At 33.8% G+C, this 18946-nt stretch overlaps 1 protein-coding gene and 1 long non-coding RNA gene across 3 annotated transcripts in view; both read left to right on the top strand.

The window, feature by feature from the left end:
• The first annotated feature begins 948 nt into the window (after positions 1–948).
• The window catches only part of LOC114332218 (ribosomal oxygenase 1), an 84361-nt gene continuing 66363 nt past the window's right edge, over positions 949–18946 (top strand). For both annotated transcript variants that reach the window (XM_028281978.2, XM_028281977.2), the window contains exon 1: positions 949–1320. In XM_028281978.2, coding sequence (XP_028137779.2) covers positions 1035–1320 — 286 coding nt within the window. In that variant the 5' untranslated portion in view covers positions 949–1034. The remainder of the gene's footprint in view (positions 1321–18946) is intronic.
• On the top strand, positions 12123–16885 carry LOC126882764 (uncharacterized). Its single transcript, XR_007697370.1, has 2 exons — positions 12123–16452; positions 16814–16885. It is a non-coding gene; the product is annotated as an uncharacterized LOC126882764 (long non-coding RNA).

Raw genomic sequence — 18946 nt, 5'->3', positions numbered from 1 at the left:
TGTGAGTTACCTTTTTCACTTTCCGGTGACACAATTATAATATATCTGGTTGTTCCAACCCTGTTGCTTCACCAGAAGCGAAGTTAGAAAACTATAGGTTCTTCCAAGTTGTGCGTTACCTTTTTTGCTTTCCGGTGACAATTATAATATTATATCAGCTGCTTTTTCCAACTGTGTTGCTTCACCAGAAACAAAGTTAAATTTTTAATGTATGAATGTTTTTTGTTGATATTTTCAACTCAGGCGCTCCAAAACCAACAAACCACTCGCAAACCCGTCCAAATACGTATTGCGAACCATCAAAGCTTTTGTTGAAAAACCGACAGAAGTTGACGTGCCTGATCCCTTGATCACGCATTTTTAATTACTTTTTCTTTTGCGTAGACAGACGAATAGGGAATGTTGTATACAAATTAAAGTACGGTAATGGTACTTTTTAATAGTGATATAAAATACAGGGTATCCCATTTAAATTTTACTGAAAAAATAATGTACCTACCTACTTGAGTTTTAACTCACCCTTTATTAGATATAAAGTAAATTAGCAATATCAATCATTTTTAAAAATTTTGACAATAAATAAAATATGGCATCAATAAACCATTGCCGTTGTGCTTATTTTTATTTATACAGTGAGTTGAACTTGTTACGATTTTCATATAAAATTGGTTATAACTTTGTAAATACCCTGTATAACATACCCAACCTTTATATTTTGAAAGTAACAGGATCTATTTGTTTACGATGAAAACTAGTTATTCATTGAAGGGTCTAAAAGGGTCTAATGTACACAATGGTCCCCTCTTCAACTTGTTGTGGTCAACTTATCGCAGCGTCTAAACAGCGTTTCAACCTCAACAAATCACAGCAACTTGTCATCACAACTAGTTGCTGGACTTATCGCTGTGTTTAAACGCCCCCTTAGACAAGGAAAGCTTGTCTAAGGGTGGTACGGTGGTCGGTCGGTGGTCGGTGACATTTGGTGACGACCACGTGACGACGACATTCACATTTTTCACGTAAATAAATTCATAATGAATACTCCAATTTCAGCGTTTTCAGTTTATAGAAAAAAGCCAAATCCAAAAATAGTTAAAAGACAGATCGTTGTAAAAAAACAGGTTAAAAAGAAAATGACTATTTCTTTAAAAAAATGCGTGAATAAAATCAAGCAGAAAAATACCAATCCTAATCCACAAAAATTGAAGGACACTGTAAAACCAAGAGCTGTGATAACACATAATCTAAATCAAAACTTTAAGAAGGTAGATAATAAAATAAAGAAAACCACATCTCCACTAAGCACAAAACTTAAAAAAGGTAAGATGATGCAAACTAAAAAACACAACTTACAGTTAGGTATACTACCATGTAATGTGTATGTACACATAATGTATGTTTAACTCGAAGTAGGGCCTTTCATTGGTACAAATAAATCTAAGTATCACCCGAAAAGGTGTTTTATAAACACTTCTCTAATGACAGGTAGATTTCCTACACTTTTGAAAGTGAGTAAAATTGTTCCTATTCAGAAGATTTTGAATACAAATAAAGCTAGCGAATTTAGGCCCATTAACACATTACCCCCAATTGAAAAAATATTAGAGATAGCAGTTTATGACCAACTACTAGAACACTTGGGAAAAAATTCAATTTTAATAAATAATCAGTCCGGTTTTCGACAGAAACATTCATGTGAGTCAGCTTTACAATTGACTCTCTGTAAACTTAAAAACGATATTGATAAAAACCGATACGTAGTAGGTGTTTTTTCTTGATTTTAAAAGAGCCTTTGAAACCACTGATCGACAAATACTCCTAACAAAACTAAAAAATTATGGGTTTGTAGGTAAAATACACAAATGGCTAAGTGATTATCTTAGTGATAGGAAGCAGATAGTATGTTTTGATGGGGAACCCTCTGAACATTATATCAATGTTGGGGTACCACAAGGCAGCGTATTGGGGCCTCTCTTATTTATATTGTATCTAAATGACATAGACCTATATGTAGAAAGTGAATTTATTAATCTTTTTGCGGATGATACTTTTGTAGCTTGTAGTGATACTAACCTTGAAGTAGCGATTCAAAAAATGAATAATACATTAAAAAAAATGGCTAAATACTTGGCATCAAATAAATTAAAATTAAATATTTCCAAAACCAAAGCAATGATGTTTACAACAAAACACAAATATAACCAATTAAATACCGATAACATTCTGCTACAAGTAAAAAATGAAAAGATTGGTATTGTAAGACAGGGGTCACCAATTAGCGGACCGCAGTCCGCATCCGGACCGTGAGCTAGTTTTGTGTGGACCGTCAATAAATTCAGAATATACCTAGTGTTTGGCAATTTTGAAAATGTTTAGCCATGCAATTGTGTACTATGTTTGGCTCAAAGGTAGAGATCTCGCTTAACAGATGAATATCTCATCTCCCTAATGAGACTCAATTGCACTAAACTCACTCCAAATTTCAGACACGTTGTACATAAAAAATGTCATTTTTCTCTCTGATAATTTAATATTGTAAAGAGTTTTCCCCTTTATTGTTATACTTACTAATCATTATAAGCTGTAATATAAAACTGTCATGTGCATTTTTTATTCATTTCCTTTCTACTATATTTTAAGTAGGAGTACTTTTCAGATGTTCATTTAACTAAAATAATTTTAAGATTTAATAAGTTTGCAACAAACACCTTGCATTGAGATAAATGTAGAAAAGATAACATGTTAATTAGCGTTTTGTACTATGATTATTTATTTTAAATTCCTCAGTTTCTTTTCTACAAAATTGAAGATGTCTAAAAACTTCATTAGCATTCAAAATATAAATTCCTAATTTTTAAAATATTCTCAGTAACAATTTACACTACATACTGCTGTTTTCAAAATATAGTGATAATAACATCAAAACAATACACAATGAATTTATATTTTATTTATTGTACCAGGAAAACTTACAGAAAAGTATACAGTAACCAAAAAACAATCAGATATTATTAGTTTTCTTTTCCATATTAGTCCATGTGTGAGGCCACTTTCGTATTAAAAATGTTTCTGACTCGATTGTTTTGAGGATTCCTGTTCAAAAATGTCCCCTTTAAACAAATCAGAAGGGTGCCGGGTGAAACAGTTTTTTAAGCAAATTCAAAATTACTTTTTTGCCTCAAAAAATATATTTTTAGGTTTCTTGGGTAATTATAAACAATAGAGGTCTCTTGTCATATTTCTGAAAAGTTGGTAGTTTTCAAGTTATAAGCGATGTAAAATCTGAAAAATGCGAAAATATGCATTTGCGATGCTTGAAAACTGAAGTTTTAATAAAACTGATCTTTTTTATTTAAGATTACCCAAAAATGCTAAAAACACATTTTCGCAGGCAAAAAAGGTGATGTTTTGAAATTGTTAAAAAAATATTAAACAATTTCTGCCCAAAAATTTCGCCCGACTCCCTTCTGCTTTGTTTATAGGGGATATTTTTTACCAAGAATCCACAAAGAAATCGAATCAGAACAGTCAGACACAGGCAGCATAAATCCGGACGCCGGAAGTGTCATAGGTTTTCGAAACGGACCCTCAGGGAAACTAATTGGTGACCCCTGTTGTAAGATGTGTTAAATATTTGGGGTTTCAAATTGATAGTTGTTTGAATTTTGATCATCATTTTGATTATATTGTCCGGAAAATAAAGAAAAAACTATATTTTTTTAGCCAAATATCACAAAATATATCGACTCAAGCTAAAATTACAGTTTTTAATTCAATTATTCAGCCACATTTTGAGTACTGCGCAACTATATTGTATATGTTTAATTTAAATAAACTCAATCAACTACAAAAACTACAAAATCGTGGCATGAGAATTATATTGAAAACAAATCAACTTACACCTGTATCATAATATGCTACAGGTTTTAAGTTGGTTCACAATTGAAGAGAAACTGTATTATTATACAATGATTTTGGTTTATAAAATACTTAATAATGTAGCTCCAGATTACTTTAAGCAGTTTATAGTGTACAATAAAAATGTGCATGATTATTCTACAAGAAATATGGGGAATATTTAGATAGCAAAAACAAATTATAGAATGACGATGAACTCATTAGTATTCAGGGGTTTTAATGAGTTTAACGCTCTACCGGGTGAATTAAAAAATACGATGTCACTAAAATCTTTTAAAACCAAACTTAAGCTGTATATTAGAAACAAGTGATGTAATACTTTATTACGTTAATTTTATGGGTGGTTATTGTATGGAATTATATGTTGTATATATTATTCAACGAGCATGTAATGATGGCTATTACTCACGATGATGAAGTTTCAAGCATCAGAGTGAGTAATAGCCATTACATGCGAGTAGAATACTATACTTTTTCTACGACCTTTTTTATTTTAATTAGTAAAAAATTTAATTATCAACTACTCAAGATTTAAATTATAATAATTTACAAGAATACCTAAATGCTATTTACTCCTAGTACGTGGCTGAATAATTGGTTGCCTACTGTTACCAAATTATTATTTTTATTGTAAAAATACAACTAGAAATAGTCAATATAAGTTCTATTCGTTTCCGAAAAATTATACGCTTAAATTGGTACCTACTGTCAATTAATCTAATAAATAGGAAATGGTTGTTGTCGGTGGACGTATTTCAATAGTTATAATGTATATTTACATTTAACTATATATAATATAATAATATAACTATACATAATATATTATAACATATTTAACACAATATAACTTGAAAAATAAACACAATATTAGTTATAAATTCCAATTAACATAAATAAAATGAGCTAATGGGTGGAATGCATAAAACGTAGTACCGGCTAATGCTTCAAGTATGTACTACATTTTTGAAGATTTTAATACACTTACAAAGCATTATTACGCCTACAAATGCTTTGTAAGTGTTTTACTATACTTACAAAGCATTTAATGCTTTGTAAGTGTAGTAAAATCTTGAAAAATGTAGTACATACTTGAAGCATTAGCAGGTACTACGTTTTGTGCATTCCACCCAATGTAACTGTCACTAAAACTAATGATAAACGTCAAAATTTTTAGTAAACAAAATATAAACGTAAAAAATATACTGACACTGTTACAGTTAAAATTCCTTTAAAAGTTAAAAAGTTTATTATTGATATAAATAACAATAATTATTGTATTAAATAAACAACTTTAAGTAATTTTATTTGCAGTTTATATACGATTAATATTAAAAGTGACATGCGTCACTTGAATCTAACTTCAGCCCGTGAGTAATGAATTATTACTCACGGGTACAGTAATGGGTGCTATTATCTATGAAAACATAGCGAATAATGAGCAATTTATTAAACGGCAGTAGAAAAAATTTATTTAAAGTTTGTTTCAATTTCATTTGATGTTGCTTAGTTATATTCGATTTTGTAAATTATTTGTAATATCTATTCTCTTCACTGATTTTATATTAGGGTAACCTATTTAAATGAATAAATATCTATCTAAAGAAAATATTGATGCTTTTTACCAAAATGTGTGTGGTCTTAGAACTAAACTAAATGCTCTTCAATCAAGTGTTACTGCAAACTGTTACTCTATTATTATATTAACTGAGACATGGTTGACCGACGATATTAATGCCAGTGAGTTGGGGTTATTTGATTATAACATTTACAGATGTGATAGAAGCCAAAATACAAGTAATTTGTTAAGAGGAGGTGGTGTGCTGATAGCAGTTTTAAAGAATCTTACAAGTTCCATGTTAGACTCCCCAAACGGTATTGAGCAATTATTTGTTAAAATAGGAACAGGTTTGGACACGATCATAATTGCTGCTGTCTATATTCCACCACGTTCTCCATTAAACAAGTACCAGAACTTTTTTACCACGGTAGATTGTATTATGGAAAATTATGAAGAATCTGTATGGCTTTGTGGTGATTTTAATATGCCATATTGCACTTGGTCAACCGAAGATTTCTGTTCAGTAGCGGTGGTGGCGGTTGGTGAACGGAATCATACAAGGGATGTGGTCACCTTAATAGCAGACTCTTGTGCATTTCACAACTTATATCGGGTGAATGAAGTCCCCAATAACACTGATAGAATGCTGGATCTGATACTATCCACTAATAAAAATACTTCTGTTACATTGAGCAACGACCCATTGGTACCAGCTGATAGATATCATTCTCTATTGAACATTCAGACTAAAAAAAATATGAATCACACAAATGAAAGCAGTCCTCAGAATGATATATTTTATCATGATTTTAAATCAGCTGATTTAACTCTCTTAAATGACTGTTTCAGTAACATTAATTGGGATGAATTATATTAAATCACTCAGTCAATAATATGGTAAACATTTTTTATGATATTCTGTACTTTTTTGTTCATGCAGTAATTCCTCAAAAAAAAGTATCTAAAAGAAAATTTCCATTATGGTTTACCCCAGAGTTGAAGCAGCTGACAACCCAGAAAAAACAGGCTCACAAAAGATTTAAAAATTCAGGGTTAAGAGCTGATTATGTTGATTATAGCATACTTCGAGCTGAGTGTAAAAACTTATCTCGATTGTGCTACCTACAGTTCGTTGAAAAATCTGAATTTTCTTTAACGGATCAAAGAAATATAAAACAGTTCTGGAACCTTCGTTGTTCTTTAAAGATAAAGAATGTCAGTTGAGACCTGATTTGCCTGATCTTTTTGCAGAATATTTTCAGTCAGTTTACACTGACAAAAATATCAATCCGCAAAGTAAACCCTCATTTAATCATATTTGTATCTCTGATTATAATATTCCTATATCAACCATTTACGAGGAGATGGCTAATATTGACATAACGAAGGGACCAAGTCTAGATGGCATCCCTCCTTCAATTCTGAAATCTTGTAGTTTTATTCTTTCACGTCCACTTTATGTGATATTCAATAAATCTCTTCCTTCAGGTATCTTTCCAGATTCCTGGAAAGCAAGTTATCTTACGCCTGTCTGTAAGTCTGGTAACAGAGCTGATATATCCAACTATAGACCAGTATGCAGTCTTAATTCTATTCCAAAATTATTCGAGAAAATAGTAGCTGCTTATTTAAGATCAAAATTAAGTTTGTAGCAGATGGATTTCTACTACAATGTTTTATAAAAAAATATCCATTAATTTTAATCCTATCCCAAGAAAAATATTAATTTTTCTAATATATTTTGCGAGTTTATATATCTTTAAAATTTCCTAAGCCGCTCCTGTTCGCATTGTAAAGGTTAGGAAATTTCCTATTTATTTGTGTAGCAATAACCAACTACGTAGATTGTTATTGAAAACATCCATTATTCGAGAATGAATCCTCTAAAAGGTTCAGTGTTTTTCCTTTAAGTTTTGAGCGCTAAAAATCCCATGTTATTATTGGTCTGCATTTTGAAAGATCCTTGAGTTGTAGTTGACGATTGGTCAATAGTTTTGGCCGAACGATCGAGAAGAAATGCATCGTTTGGACGCGAGAGAGACGTGACGATGTAAAGCCAGTTCTAAAAGTACATCACTTCAGTAAACATCTTTTTGTTAGAACTCAACCAACAGACTCGCAGAAAGTCGCACTTTGCCGGCCAAAATGGTTTTATTTTTATGGTAAAAGAAGTGAAAGACTGGCAGTTTGCCCAGTAAATGTCAACGAATATAATGACAATAGTTTCACGGCATTTTAATGGATATATTATTGTGAAACAGTTCTATTGTTATGCAGTTAGATTTGCCGGTGGTATAAAAAAGAAGTGCGTGGTTTCCTGGTTCCTGTCCTTTATGTAGCTGTTGCTATTTTTATGATATATGGATTTGTTCATGTTCCAGTAAGAAATGCCCGGATGATATTATTTGGTATCGATTTTATCCAGTTTAGTAATGATTTGAATATCTTCCCTCCCTCCAATCTCGAATGGAAAGTTTTGAAGTTCCAAGTGTTGTGACATGGATTTTTGTTTTAAGGTATGATAATGTTTATTTTAAATAATTCACAAGTGGATATTATTGGTAAAGGTTTTACATAATTAAAAATGTTTGTTTTCAACATGGAAAATATATTATGTAAAGTAAATATTAGATGGCAGTGACATTTGACAGCCATGTCAAATTTTTGTTTTGGTACACTGCTAAAAATAAGGTTAAAAATTGTAAAATCATGTATTTTGTTATTATTATTCATTTCTGGTTTGAGAATGTGTCTATTCTCAATAAAAATAAAAAGGTAATAAGGTTTAAATAAACATTATAAAATGTACACATCTTTATTTCTGTAACCTCTTTATTTAAGAAAATTATTAACAGATATCTAATACAAGTGAATAAGTTTTAGAACAGAAGAAAATATAATGGCATAGAAGCCAAATGATGATAAATAAGTAGCCCACTATAACCCCAACGAGGAATCTACGATGAATGTCCCCCAGTTGCTTTCCAGTAAGTACTCGATATGAGAATTTGAGGATTTTTCGAACGGCGTCCCAATTTGTTTAAATAGTAGGAAAGTCCTCAAGTCTGTGTAAGTATCCTTTGCTTATTTGGTTATGTAGTTAGTCTTCTTTAAACCCTCCTACCCCTCCCAACGAATCTACGACCCGCCACCGCACAAAAAAATTGAGCTGCCGTTCGCATGAAGGTTTGCGTGTCTGTTCCTTCTACTAGCCCCATTTCTACCCCACAGTATCTCTATAGATAGTCTTTCCTTGTCCCCATAGAGCAGACATGTAAAACGCTTCAACTGGCGCCCCACGTTGGGCGCCAGTTAAAGCGTTTTACATGTCTGCTCTATGGGGACAAGGAAAGACTATCTATAGAGATACTGTGGGGTAGAAATGGGGCTAGTAGAAGGAACAGACACGCAAACCTTCATGCGAACGGCAGCTCATTTTTTGTGCGGTGGCAGGTCGTAGATTCGTTGGGAGGGGTAGGAGGGTTTAAAGAAGACTAAACTACATAACCAAATAAGCAAAGGATACTTACACAGACTTGAGGACTTTCCTACTATTTAAACAAATTGGGACGCCGTTTGAAAAATCCTCAAATTCTCATATCGAGTACTTACTGGAAAGCAACTGGGGGACATTCATCGTAGATTCCTCATTGGGGTTATAGTGGGCTACAAATTATCATCATTTGGCTTCTATGCCATTATATTTTCTTCTGTTCTAAAACTTATTCACTTGTATTAGATATCTGTTAATAATTTTCTTAAATAAAGAGGTTACAGAAATAAAGATGTGTACATTTTATAATGTTTATTTAAACCTTATTACCTTTTTATTTTTATTGAGAATAGACACATTCTCAAACCAGAAATGAATAATAATAACAAAATACATGATTTTACAATTTTTAACCTTATTTATTTTTAGCAGTGTACCAAAACTAAAATTTGACATGGCTGTCAAAAGTCACTGCCATTTTACATTTACTTTACAATAAAATATTTTCCATGTTGAAAACAAACATTTAATTATGTAAAACCTTTACCATTAATATCCACTTGTGAATTTATTTAAAATAAACATTATCATACCTTAAAACAAAAATCCATGTCACAACACTTGGAACTTCAAAACTTTCCATTCGAGATTGGAGGGAGGGAAGATATTCAAATCATTACTAAACTGGATAAAATCGATACCAAATAATATCATCCGGGCATTTCTTACTGGAACATGAACAAATCCATATATCATAAAAATAGCAACAGCTACATAAAGGACAGGAACCAGGAAACCACGCACTTCTTTTTTATACCACCGGCAAATCTAACTGCATAACAATAGAACTGTTTCACAATAATATATCCATTAAAATGCCGTGAAACTATTGTCATTATATTCGTTGACATTTACTGGGCAAACTGCCAGTCTTTCACTTCTTTTACCATAAAAATAAAACCATTTTGGCCGGCAAAGTGCGACTTTCTGCGAGTCTGTTGGTTGAGTTCTAACAAAAAGATGTTTACTGAAGTGATGTACTTTTAGAACTGGCTTTACATCGTCACGTCTCTCTCGCGTCCAAACGATGCATTTCTTCTCGATCGTTCGGCCAAAACTATTGACCAATCGTCAACTACAACTCAAGGATCTTTCAAAATGCAGACCAATAATAACATGGGATTTTTAGCGCTCAAAACTTAAAGGAAAAACACTGAACCTTTTAGAGGATTCATTCTCGAATAATGGATGTTTTCAATAACAATCTACGTAGTTGGTTATTGCTACACAAATAAATAGGAAATTTCCTAACCTTTACAATGCGAACAGGAGCGGCTTAGGAAATTTTAAAGATATATAAACTCGCAAAATATATTAGAAAAATTAATATTTTTCTTGGGATAGGATTAAAATTAATGGATATTTTTTTATAAAACATTGTAGTAGAAATCCATCTGCTACAATAGCCTCCTCGGAAGAGAGGAAACTGGATTAACTATTCAGTTTTCGATAACAACAAAAAAAAACATTGACTTCTTGGGTATGACAGGATAAACAATACTAAAATATTTAAATAATGGCTAGTGGGGATTAAACAAAAACAAAACATCATTAGGGAGTGGGCTAGCGTGCCATCAATCGCCAGACTCTTTAAAGTCGAGTAGACTTAAATGTTTATAGACTCTACTGAGAACTGTAGGTGACAAGAGTTTCTGTGTCTTGGGAAAGAAATAATCTTGTGCCCTATGTGGACCTCGCTGACATCCACTGTAGTAACACAAGTGATATATATATACTATATATACCATATAATATATACCATATAGCAGGGCAGACACAGCCTCATCACCTCGTTGCCTAACTAGGATTGGTTTTCACAAATTAAAAAATCTTTCTGAGCTCTTGGCTCAGCAGATAGGCATCTGCTTAAACTCTAAACACCTAGCGAGTTTCACGGGACATTCGGCAACGGTTCTGCAAAAGGAGGATTTAGACAATCCAGTCTAAATACCTCGTTGAGATAAAATGTCAAAAATGACATCTCAACAACTCATTCAAACAAGACCAACAAGGGGGGGGGGGAAACGCGTGTGACAACATACAAAAGACCAAAAAAACTAGTATACTGGATTCAAACGGGATATCAAACTATTTAATCAAGACCAAAAAAAAAAAAAAATAAACGTAACACATGACATAGGAAATACTACATCATTACGTTTTCAATCAACAGTCCTACCTAGGACATAAAACAATTTCATGAAAGTTCACAAGACAACTTTCACATTTTCAAATCACAAACTGGGATATTCTTTATTTTTCAAAACCGGGGATATGATCTTACTTTTCCAAAACATGAGTAGATCTTACTTTTCCAAAACAATGGGTAGACTTTATTTTTCCAAAACATGAGTAGACTTCACTCTTCCAAACTGGGGTTAGACTACTTTTTCAAAACAGGGATGAAAGCAAACACACAAGGGAAAGACCAAAGGGACATTGGAAAGAATGACAATTCCGACGAACGACCACTTCCATTTATCCACCGAAAGCAAGCTTCACCTGTACTCAACGCGGCCAGATCCTAAGCTCACCAGCCTTGTCACAGCTTCTGCTCTTGGCCTACTTTCAATGAACAAACACAAGAGAGGTCAACGAACTATTCGCCAAAAAAAATCAAACTCCATCAGGGACATGGGCTAACAGACATTACGGGATAACAGACTCTAGAATTTCCAGACAAAAAAGGGATAGACAAACAAACAGGGAACAAAAGACTCATAGGGCATTTATACATTCTCCATACACATGGGCTTACAAACACAAATAATATCGAAACTTGGTTCTTAGTCATACTCCATATACATGGGCTTACAAACACAAACAAATATTGAAATTTGGTTCTTATATGAGCTTACACAAATAAAATTGTTCTTGCTCCGACTATTAATGGGAGTATTCTCAGACAACTGAACAACACTTCCTCATCACGAGTATTACACTTGTGATATGCCAGATACAAGAAAACATACATCATTTTTAATCAATAAGTGGAGGGGCCTCGCCACGGTTTCCCTCTTCACTTTTTCATGGGGGTAACTTTTTTTTCACTTCTAACATGAACAAATCCATATATCAAGGGTTTTTTTCAAAACAGTGTCGACAGAGTACGCTATCTTCAAATCAAAAAGTGATAGCTTTTCTCCTGGCTGCTTGAAAAAACAAGGGGTCTACTTCTTCATTAATAAGTGGAGGGGCCTCGCCACGGTTTCCCTCTTCACTTCTTCATGAACAAGTGGAGGGGCCTCGCCACGGTTTCCCTCTTCACTTCTTCATGGGGTTACTTCTTCAAGGACGACTTCTCCAACTAACCTGTGGCATAACATACCCAATATAGATAGGCTTCGCTGGAAAATCACGGAACTTACTCACACAGACCATACCGAATTAGCTCATACACGGACCATACCAACTATTATCACACATCTACTCAAACGACCAAATCAATAATCACAAAAAACGTTTATTCTGTAAAAAAAACTGTTGATCTATAAGAATACATGCAAAAAAATACAACATATTGTTATACTCTATAAGTGTATTCAATATTAAAAACATTCTAATTGTAACTTTTAGCAAAATTTTCAAAAAAAAATCTCAACGTTACTTATACCAAAATTTTCTAAAAAAAATTTTTACTTTACTTTATTTTTTACTCATCCGTTTGTCTATAAAATTCATCAAATTTTTTCCAAAAAATTTAACCAATGCTTTCATCATGGGTACAATATCAATACAATATAGTAAGTACGCTACAATATTTAGCATACTATTCTGTTGTACGATACATAAAATACAATACCAGTATACTACGGTTTACATAATATGGGGTTACAAGTTAAATACACTATGATGTATGAAATGGTACATGCCTATACAATCAGCAGCACGACCAAATCAACACCACAACAAAATGTGTACTTACTTATACCTCTTCGGAAAAATTATTAACATGCGTAAACAAAAATTACAAAAATGGGCTCTTTTGTGGGAACTAAAAGACTGAAACAGTTTCAGGGGCACTAAAAGACTTGAAACAGTTTCTGGGGACAAGACAAGAGGAATCTGGGCTAAACTACTGGGGAAGACTAGTGTGATAGTTACTCGGGGGGTCAAACTTCAGGGTGAACGTTACAAGTATTATAAGTGTAACACCAAGTGGGGGTGGCTAAAGATATTGGGGGCTAGTAGATAAGCTAACTACTAGTGCAAATGGTATACAAGCTAGACTTGTAACAGTGGGTACATAAAATATGACAAAAGTCAAGCTTCCATGTTATCGGAAACACCTGCACCACAAACTGAGATCGGCTGCCCAAGGGGACGGGCACTGCCTAACAGTTGTAGTACAAATGAGACCGAAAGGAGGCTAAAAGGACATGGTAGTGGGAACATGCAAATGGGGTCTGAGGGAGGCAAAAAAGACATGCCCCACGTTGTCGGGGCCAGTTGAAGCATTCAACTGGACAAGACAACTACTGGATACTGAAGGAGGCAGAAAAATGAATCGGCCTCACACGTTGGGCGACATTTGATGCATTTTTAAGCCCCACACGTTGGGCGCAATTTGATGCATTTTACATGTCTGCTCATATGGGAACAAGGAAAGACTATCTATATTTGGGTATATTATTGCCACAGGTTAGTTGGAGAAGTCATCCTTGAAGAAGTAACCCCATGAAGAAGTGAAGAGGGAAACCGTGGCGAGGCCCCTCCACTTATTAATGAAGAAGTAGACCCCTTGTTTTTTCAAGCAGCCAGGAGAAAAGCTATCACTTTTTGATTTGAAGATAGCGTACTCTGTCGACACTGTTTTGAAAATAACCCTTGATATATGGATTTGTTCATGTTAGAAGTGAAGAAAAAGTAACCCCATGAAGAAGTGAAGAGGGAAACCGTGGCGAGGCCCCTCCACTTGTTCATAAAGAAGTGAAGAGGGAAACCGTGGCGAGGCCCCTCCACTTATTAATTAAATGATGTATGTTTTCTTGTATCTGGCATATCACAAGTGTAATACTCGTGATGAGGAAGTGTTTTACAGTTGTCTGGGAATACTCCCATTAATAGTCGGAGCAAGAACGGTTTTATTTGTGTAAGCTCATATAAGAACCAAATTTCAATATTTGTTTGTGTTTGTAAACCCATGTATATGGAGTATATATAAGAACCAAGTTTCAATATTTATTTGTGTTTGTAAGCCCATGTATATGAAGAATGTCTAAATGTCTTATGAATCTGTTTGTTCCCTGCTTGTTTGTCTATCCCTGTTTAGTCTGGAAATTTTAGAGTCTGTTATCCCGTAATGTCTGTTAGCCCATGTCCCTGATGGAGTTTGATTTTTTTTGGCGAATAGTTCGTTGACCTCTCTTGTGTTTGTTTATTGAAAGTAGGCCAAGAGCAGAAGCTGTGACAAGGCTGGTGAGCTTAGGATCTGGCCGCGTTGAGTACAGGTGAAGCTTGCTTTCGGTGGATAAATGGAAGTGGTCGTTCGTCGGAATTGTCATTCTTTCCAATGTCCCTTTGGTCTTTCCCTTGTGTGTTTGCTTTCATCCCTGTTTTGAAAAAGTAGTCTAACCCCAGTTTGGAAGAGTGAAGTCTACTCATGTTTTGGAAAAATATGGTCTACTTATGTTTTGGAAAAGTAAGATCTACTCATGTTTTGGAAAAGTAAGATCATATCCCCGGTTTTGAAAAATAAAGAATATCCCAGTTAGTGATTTGAAAATGTGAAAGTTGTCTTGTGAACTTTCATGAAAGGCTTTTATGTCCTAGGTAGGACTGTTGATTGAAAACGTAATGATGTAGTATTTCCTATGTCATGTGTTACGTTCATTTTTTTTGGTCTTGATTAAATGGTTTGATATCCCATTTGAAACCAGTATACTAGTTTTTTTTTGGTCTTTTTATGTTGTCACACGCACCCCCCCCCCTTTGTTGGTTTTGTTTGAATGAGTTGTTGAGATAAGTTATTTGTGACATTTTATCTCGACGAGGTATTTAGACTGGATTGTCTAAATCCTCCTTTTGCAGAACCGTTGCCGATAAAAGTCCCGTGAAACTCGCTAGGTGTTTAGAGTTTAAGCAGATGCCTATCTGCTGAGCCAAGAGCTCAGAAAGATTTTTTAGTTTTTGAAAACCAATCCTGGTTAGGCAACGAGGTGATGAGGCTGTGTCTGCCCTGCTATATGGTATATATTATATGGTATATATAGTATATATGTCACTTGTGTTACTGCAGTGGATGTCAGCGAGGTCCACACAGGGCACAAGATTATTTCTTTCCCAAGGCACAGAAACTCTTGTCACCTACAGTTCTTTGTAGAGTCAAGAAACATTTAAGTCTACTCGACTTTAAAGAGTCTGGCGATTGATGGCACGCTAGCCCACTCCCTAACAATGATGTTTTGTTTTTGTTTAATCCCCACTAGCCATTATTTAAATATTTTTGTATTGTTGTCCTGTCACACCCAAGAAGTCAATGTTGGATTTTTGTAGTTATCGAAAACTGAATTGGTAATCCAGTTTCCTCTCTTCCGAGGAGGCTATTGTAGCAGATGGATTTCTACTACAATATTTTATAAAAAATATCCATTAATTTTAATCCTATCCCAAGAAAAATATTAATTTTTTTAATATATTTTGCGAGTTTATATATCTTTAAAATTTCCTAAGCCGCTCCTGTTCGCATTGTAAAGGTTAGGAAATTTCCTATTTATTTGTGTAGCAATAACCAACTACGTAGATTGTTATTGAAAACATCCATTATTCGAGAATGAATCCTCTAAAAGGTTCAGTGTTTTTCCTTTAAGTTTTGAGCGCTAAAAATCCCATGTTATTATTGGTCTGCATTTTGAAAGATCCTTGAGTTGTAGTTGACGATTGGTCAATAGTTTTGGCCGAACGATCGAGAAGAAATGCATCGTTTGGACGCGAGAGAGACGTGACGATGTAAAGCCAGTTCTAAAAGTACATCACTTCAGTAAACATCTTTTTGTTAGAACTCAACCAACAGACTCGCAGAAAGTCGCACTTTGCCGGCCAAAATGGTTTTATTTTTATGGTAAAAGAAGTGAAAGACTGGCAGTTTGCCCAGTAAATGTCAACGAATATAATGACAATAGTTTCACGGCATTTTAATGGATATATTATTGTGAAATAGTTCTATTGTTATGCAGTTTGGTTTGCCGGTGGTAATAAAAAAGAAGTGCGTGGTTTCCTGGTTCCTGTCCTTTATGTAGCTGTTGCTATTTTTATGATGTTTTGATTTGTTCATGTTCCAGTAAGAAATGCCCAGATGATATTATTTGGTATCGATTTTATCCAGTTTTGTAATGATTTGGATTTGAATATCTTCCCCTCCCAGCCCCGTCTGAATGGAAAATTTTGAAGTTCCAAGTGTTGTGACATGGATTTTTGTTTTAAGGTATGATAATGTTTATTTTAAATAATTCACAAGTGGATATTATTGGTAAAGGTTTTACATAATTAAAAATGTTTGTTTTCAACATGGAAAATATATTATGTAAAGTAAATATTAGATGGCAGTGACATTTGACAGCCATGTCAAATTTTTGTTTTGGTACACTGCTAAAAATAAGGTTAAAAATTGTAAAATCATGTATTTTGTTATTATTATTCATTTCTGGTTTGAGAATGTGTCTATTCTCAATAAAAATAAAAAGGTAATAAGGTTTAAATAAACATTATAAAATGTACACATCTTTATTTCTGTAACCTCTTTATTTAAGAAAATTATTAACAGATATCTAATACAAGTGAATAAGTTTTAGAACAGAAGAAAATATAATGGCATAGAAGCCAAATGATGATAAATAAGTAGCCCACTATAACCCCAACGAGGAATCTACGATGAATGTCCCCCAGTTGCTTTCCAGTAAGTACTCGATATGAGAATTTGAGGATTTTTCGAACGGCGTCCCAATTTGTTTAAATAGTAGGAAAGTCCTCAAGTCTGTGTAAGTATCCTTTGCTTATTTGGTTATGTAGTTAGTCTTCTTTAAACCCTCCTACCCCTCCCAACGAATCTACGACCCGCCACCGCACAAAAAAATTGAGCTGCCGTTCGCATGAAGGTTTGCGTGTCTGTTCCTTCTACTAGCCCCATTTCTACCCCACAGTATCTCTATAGATAGTCTTTCCTTGTCCCCATAGAGCAGACATGTAAAACGCTTCAAGTTTGACAGTAAAAGAAGAGCACTTTGGGTTTCATAGCAAAAAATCTACAGAATTAAATTTATTTACTTTTGCTAACTATCTGTCGGACGTCTTGGATGGGGGCGGGGAGGTTCACGCGATCTACACGGATTTTTCCAAGGCATTTGACAGGGTAAACCACAGAATCTTGCTCAACAAACTGCAAACTGCTGGTATTCAGGGAACATTGTTGGAATGGCTAGCCAGTTATCTAACTGAAAGAAGTCAAACTGTAAAGGTAAATAATTACATGTCTAAAAATATTCCCAACCCCTCTGGAGTGCCGCAAGGGTCCCACCTGGGACCCTTATTATTTGTATTATTTGTCAATAATATTTCGGACTGTTTTAGATTTGTTGAATTCTTGTGTTTTGCAGATGACCTGAAATGCTACCTCAAAATATCCTCCCCAGAGGACTGTCTTAAACTTCAATAAGATCTGACCAGACTGGATGAGCGGTGTGAGATCAATGCCATGGATCTAAACATCACTAAGTGCAACTCCATAAATTTTACTAAAAAACTTAATAAAATTAATGTTGAATATAGTATTAAAGGGACACCATCGTCCCAAGTCTCATCTATATAATAATTGTGTGCTTACTTACTTTTGTTTTGATTAATTGGATAATTATAGGATGAAATAAAATTAATAAAACACATGGTTCAAATTGACATCTGAGAGGGGCTGCTCCCTCCTCTTCTCTTTTTTGTCACTTTATTGAATAGGCAATTTCTAGCGAATGCCAGCCATCTAAATGATGTCATCATGACATCTCCCTTCCTAAGATAATAATTCAACATTCGCTAGAAAAGAACATGTCAAGAACTTAGAAGCTATTACAATAATAAACATGTAGACCCATACACATATATACACACATATACAGATAAACAGCTTATACACTATGATTAAAGTTTAGCAGAAAGTTAATTACCAAATTATAAAATCATAAAATACATTGCTTACACATTATAAATTAGGTCGAACAGGAGGTCTAACAATTCGCCCAGATCTTGTTCTAAAAGATGTATGCTCAGAGATTACAGTTGAATTATTTATTTCATGATCTGATAAATCTGTATCACATCTGGAAGAGTGATTAGAACTTACACTTGAATTTAATGAATTTTCAACAGTGTCGCGTATGTGTGTGCTATTTGCAGAAGGTGCATTATCATATTGAAACTGATTGTAACTACATGAAGCTTCACCTGAATTTACATTTTTCAACTCTACTTTTATTAGGTGAGCTCTATTTCTTACTACAACATTATTAGTTCCACATAATCTTATTTTATATGATCTCGGATTAGACAGTTTTTCAACTACTATACCATCTAGCCATTTTTCTTTGTTAGATTCATTAAAATTTTTTACTTTAACTTGATCATTAATTTTTAATACAGGCAATTCTTTAGTATTTTTATCATAGTACTTTTTATATTGATTTTGCCTTTGTGTTAATTCCTTCCGTACATTGTTTTTTACCACTTGTGGTCTCAAATTTGATTTTAATACAGGAAAAGTTGTTCTAACTTTGCGACTATATAGCAATTCAGCAGGACTTGGAACTTTATCTGATATTGGTGTATTCATTAAATCTAATATACACAAATAAGGATCTTTATTAGATTTGAATGCCTTTTTTAACATTGACTTTGCAGTTTGTACAAATCTTTCTACCTGACCATTGGATTGA

Source organism: Diabrotica virgifera, chromosome 3 (genome assembly GCF_917563875.1).
Source record: "Diabrotica virgifera virgifera chromosome 3, PGI_DIABVI_V3a".
Taxonomy (NCBI): domain Eukaryota; kingdom Metazoa; phylum Arthropoda; class Insecta; order Coleoptera; family Chrysomelidae; genus Diabrotica; species Diabrotica virgifera.
Note: the sequence above shows the minus strand (reverse complement) of the source record. Positions and strands in the feature narration are given on the sequence as shown.